General features: G+C 39.7%; 1 protein-coding gene across 1 annotated transcript; it reads right to left on the bottom strand.

Annotated features, from left to right (window-relative positions):
* Positions 1-282: 282 nt before the first annotated feature.
* Positions 283-822, bottom strand: LOC142433301 (ferritin, mitochondrial-like). The gene has a single exon (XM_075538354.1). It carries the CDS (start codon positions 820-822, stop codon positions 283-285), a length of 540 nt encoding a protein of 179 aa, XP_075394469.1.
* Positions 823-4,513: the final 3,691 nt, after the last annotated feature.

Below are 4,513 nucleotides of genomic sequence, written 5' to 3'. Positions count from 1 at the left end.
CTCTTCTTCAAACCATGGATATTCAGAGATGCATTACCTCGGGGCCTAGGTGGCTGGGGCGTCCACTCCCGGACACCTATGAAGGGATTTTCCCTGTTCTTCAAGTCGGGATTATTGCAAACACAAGACTGACCAGGAGACTTTGTTTAATTCTGGAACTAAATCACTTTATTGGAAGGGATATTGGACGGGGAAGGGAAAAGTCCCAAAAGTGAACCTGTTTTGCCTTCAGCCTGCTTACGCCTTAACAGGACCTGGTGGGCTGTCTGTCTCTACGGGGCGTTACTGCTGGTCGTTGTCATCCAAGTCCTCGAGGTCGTACTCAGCCAGGCAAACTGGCTCACCTTGTAAACTGTGCAGTTTGACCAGGTGATCGCGGAGCACCAAGATATCCTTTATGAGGTGGTGCAGAAGGTAGTTTTCGAGGAAGTCATGCAGCATTGAGTCACCCTGCTCTCGGGCCGAAACGTACAGACACATGAGGTCCACTAAGCTGTCTTCTTTGAGTAGACTGCAGTACTCCAGGGCATGGACCGCACTGCTCCAGTCCTGCTCCACTGGCGTCAAGGTGTCCAGGTGGATTTGGCCCCCGCGCTCGATCTGCACCTTCATCAGATTCTGTACATACTCGAGGGCGCAGATGGACATGCGCAGAAAATAGGCTGCGAAGTTCGTTAGTCCAACGTCTATGCTGTTGAAATGTGAAGCCATACCGAGGAAGGTGTACGAGGCGGCAAACTCCTGGTTGATTTCCTGGTTGATCGCATTCTCGCACTCTTTCCAATAGGCCGGGTCAAGCGGAGGTGTAGGTACGACCTCCATAGCCCAGTGGTGAAGGCTTTAGACCGCGTCGCTTGCTGCAGGGAGTCTCACTGTGTTCGCAGAGGCAGCTGATTCCGAATGCTGCAGACCGCTGCATTCCAGAAGCTGTATTCATAATGCCACACTCTGAACCAGTCATGCCAGTAACACACCGCATCCGTGTGTGTGTGTTCCCTCCAAAGTGTGATAAGTACACACACAACTGGTTGAAACCCATCTCCTGAATGTTTCTGAAAATTTATTTGCACATTTTTCTCACTGTGGTTTGTGCATTCCTTGCTTCCCTTGATATCATTCATGATCCTTATGATTGTTTTTGTACTTGCCCTTGAGTTAATTCCGGCTCTTGCTTATGCTTGGTGTGCAGTGTACAACTCCTCCATCAGCTGTTGAAAGCTGTGTATAACTTATCAGACAGAGGTCACTAGGCCTATTTTTTCTTTAAATGGTTTTTTTTCTGTCCACATATTATTCACATACCATACAATTAAATGATTCAAATACACTAAACTAAAACGACTTCTGCAATCGTCACAGTCAATTTTATAATATTTTCTTCACTTTTGCATCTGTTGTTATTAGCACCTCCTATCCACCCAACTGCCACTGTCATAAGCCCAACAAACTCATAATTTTGTTACTGTCCCTGAAGATTTACCTATCCTGTATTTCATCTGTAGGAAATCATACAAAACAAAGAAAAAATAAATAACAACAACTATGAAATGAATCAAAGTAAAACTTCCTTCCAAAATAAAATGGAAAATAACTAAAATAGAACGAGTTAAAAATTAGTCAAAAAGAAAAAAACAAATGGTTAGATGTTAAATTTAAACGGAACTCTCTGTCCAATTTGTCCTTTCTGAGGACAAGATTGCACGCAGCCCTGTTCAGTAGAGTAAGGGTTTCAAAGGGACGTAATCCACATGGGGACTCTGCAAATGGATTTGGGGCTTTCACCGTCATCCATCGCCCTTTGCAAACATGCTGTGCACAATTGAGTCCCTAGCACAATTTTTCCATTTAATCTTGGGTTATATCATTCCAAATTCTTGGATCACTCGGCTAATGTGCATCTTCTGTGCAGACATAGGTGGATGCTCTTCTAAGTCAAGCCTTTAAGTCAATCAATCACATCAATAGGACCCCAGATGCTATTAAAGCTGGAACATATTTGATTTCCTCACCATGTTTTTCTGTAGCACTGATACAATCAGTTATCACTTCATGATGGCAGCTGTGGAGAAGGGACACATCCTGAGAATAAATTGTTCTTGTGTTAGGGATTTTGATTAAGTGTGAGCTCAAGTATATTTTACATATATGTGTAAATCCCTGCTGCAGGTTAGAGGCAGCATTATCAGGTTTTGTAAAATCAACTTAAGTAGCGTGCACGAGACATCTGGTAATTCTATGAAAATTATCCTTAATGTAGCCCATGGTATAGAATTTAAAATATAAGTGTGAAAAGGAATATTTCCATCTACAGGGTGGCTTATTAGATGAAAATACAAAGAATGTTCATTTTTACAGGTTAAAATAGCCCCTCATAGAGTATTTAGAATATTGTTGAGGTATTGGGAATATTGGAACACATTTTATGCTAAGTTACATGAAGTGTTCAATTATAGGTCTCAAAAACTTAAGTGATTGAATCCTGCTTTTTAAAAATCAGGGTTAGAAAAAGGGTACAAAGGCAATTAACACTCATACACTATAGCAGAACTATGTCTACAGAGCCAAGAAATTAAGAAAGCGTCAAATATATGGTAGTCTTATATAGCCTATTATTGGGCAATCTTAAAAGGAAGAGGTCTGAACTGAATTCCAGTGACTTCTGATTCCATGACCTTAGGATAGAAGTCTTCCTCTTCTTATTTTCCAACAGGGCTATATCCTTAAGTCCACAAGAGTATATTAGTTCCTTTATCCTGTAACTGGTGTGTTTAAGGTAAAGTTCAGTTCATATAGTGAATTTTCCTATTCAGGTATTTCTGGTGTGTTCTATGCAGTACGTTGCTTGCCTTTAAAGGTCAAGGTCTATCAATCTCAGGTAGCCTATTGTATGGGGCCTGGGTCTCGAAGGGCTGAAAAGAAACTCAGTTAAACATGCATGACTAGGCATATAGTGCAAGGCAGATTCTGACCCCGGGGGAACCATAAAGGCAATGTCAAACACTTCCCCTCATTGTTGGTTTCAGGGAAGGTAATTATAATTCATTTGGTGTGTAAACTTACTGGGACAATGTGCTTCTGGGAAAAAAAGCGTAAATACCAATATATAACACAAGGGGAAAATATGTCTGGTATTATATTATGTAAATGGATACTTTTGACCGCGTTTCTATGCAGCCTGTGGTGTCCCAGACTCATGCTGCAGACAACTGGGTCTTTAGAGAGTGTCTTTTCCAGGTGCACCTTGTCCATAAGCCACACCAAATGCATACAATTTTGAAATCCTACTAAGGGAATTGGGCTTTAAATTAAACTCACCTGTAGCAGATTTAAGTGAATGATATGCTTCCTTGGACTTAAGGCTGAAATACTCTAGTGTGAGAGCAGAAAAGATGACTGCTTTCCCAAGGTTATGGACTTGGACGTCATTGGACTGTGTTTCAGATCTCTTGTTTTGAGGATGCCTAATGAATGATGTCCTGGTGCTACTATATATTTACTGTTTTTATGCTGTCTTTGCTTCTTTATGACATACGTTATTCTGGGAAGCACGATTTTGCCTTTGTGAATGAGTGTTACTGAGTCCCCCTATCTCCAGCCCTTACTGTTTGTGTATATAATGTCCAGTCACTACAGCTCTCAAACTGCACACATGAACACTTTATGTATTGCAGTAATGAACAGATGGCTTGACATGTATAAGTTCTTTTTATCAACAATTTTACAATTCTTTGCCATTGGCTAAATTAATGATACTATCAAATATATGCAAAGTTTGAATTCAGGAAAGTTTGACAAAGGTCAAAAATGAAATGGAATGAATGTTTACTAAAAGATTAATTTTAGTAAGCTGAAATAAACAGCTATTGGCCATGTTGAATCAGAGAATCCTAATATATATTATGCTGTGAATAAAGCAATCAAGAGGAATTACACACTCCAGAGAAATGGTGTGGTATTCATCGTCAAAAAGAGCATTGTAAAATCAATCATGAAGCACAATGCTGTCGGCGATAGTACATATCTATGTGCTTCATGGAAAACCAATCAATACGAATATTATTCAAATTTATGTACCAGCCACAAAAGCTAGTGAATTAAAGAAATTAAAGAATTCTACCAATTACTAAATCAGAAGTTGATCAAGCATCCAATTAAAATGCATTGGAAGTTATTGGTAATTTGAATGCAAAATATGGACACAAAGAGGAAGGAACTGTAACTGGAAACTATGGACTTGGTGATAGAAATGAAGCTGGATATTGCATGAAAGAATATTGCAAAACCAATGGCTTGCTCATAGCAACTAATATTTTTCAACAACTTAAAAGGATGAATTTCCTAAGATGGAATACACAAAAATCAAATTGATTTCATCTGTGGAAAGACACGATGGAAAAGGTCAAGAGCTAAAATCAGACAAGGGCTGACTATGGAAGAGACAATCCATAACTTGTATGTAATTTCAGAATAAACCTGCAGAAAAGTTAAATGAGTCGACCAGTGGAAAAATATG

The sequence above is a fragment of the Tenrec ecaudatus genome, chromosome X (assembly GCF_050624435.1).
Source record: "Tenrec ecaudatus isolate mTenEca1 chromosome X, mTenEca1.hap1, whole genome shotgun sequence".
NCBI classification, from domain to species: Eukaryota; Metazoa; Chordata; class Mammalia; order Afrosoricida; family Tenrecidae; genus Tenrec; species Tenrec ecaudatus.
This window is presented reverse-complemented; position numbering and strand designations above follow the sequence as displayed.

Bases quoted from the DNA above. Each gene is read 5' to 3' on its own strand.
- LOC142433301 (XM_075538354.1), bottom strand. From the start codon at position 822: ATGGAGGTCGTACCTACACCTCCGCTTGACCCGGCCTATTGGAAAGAG.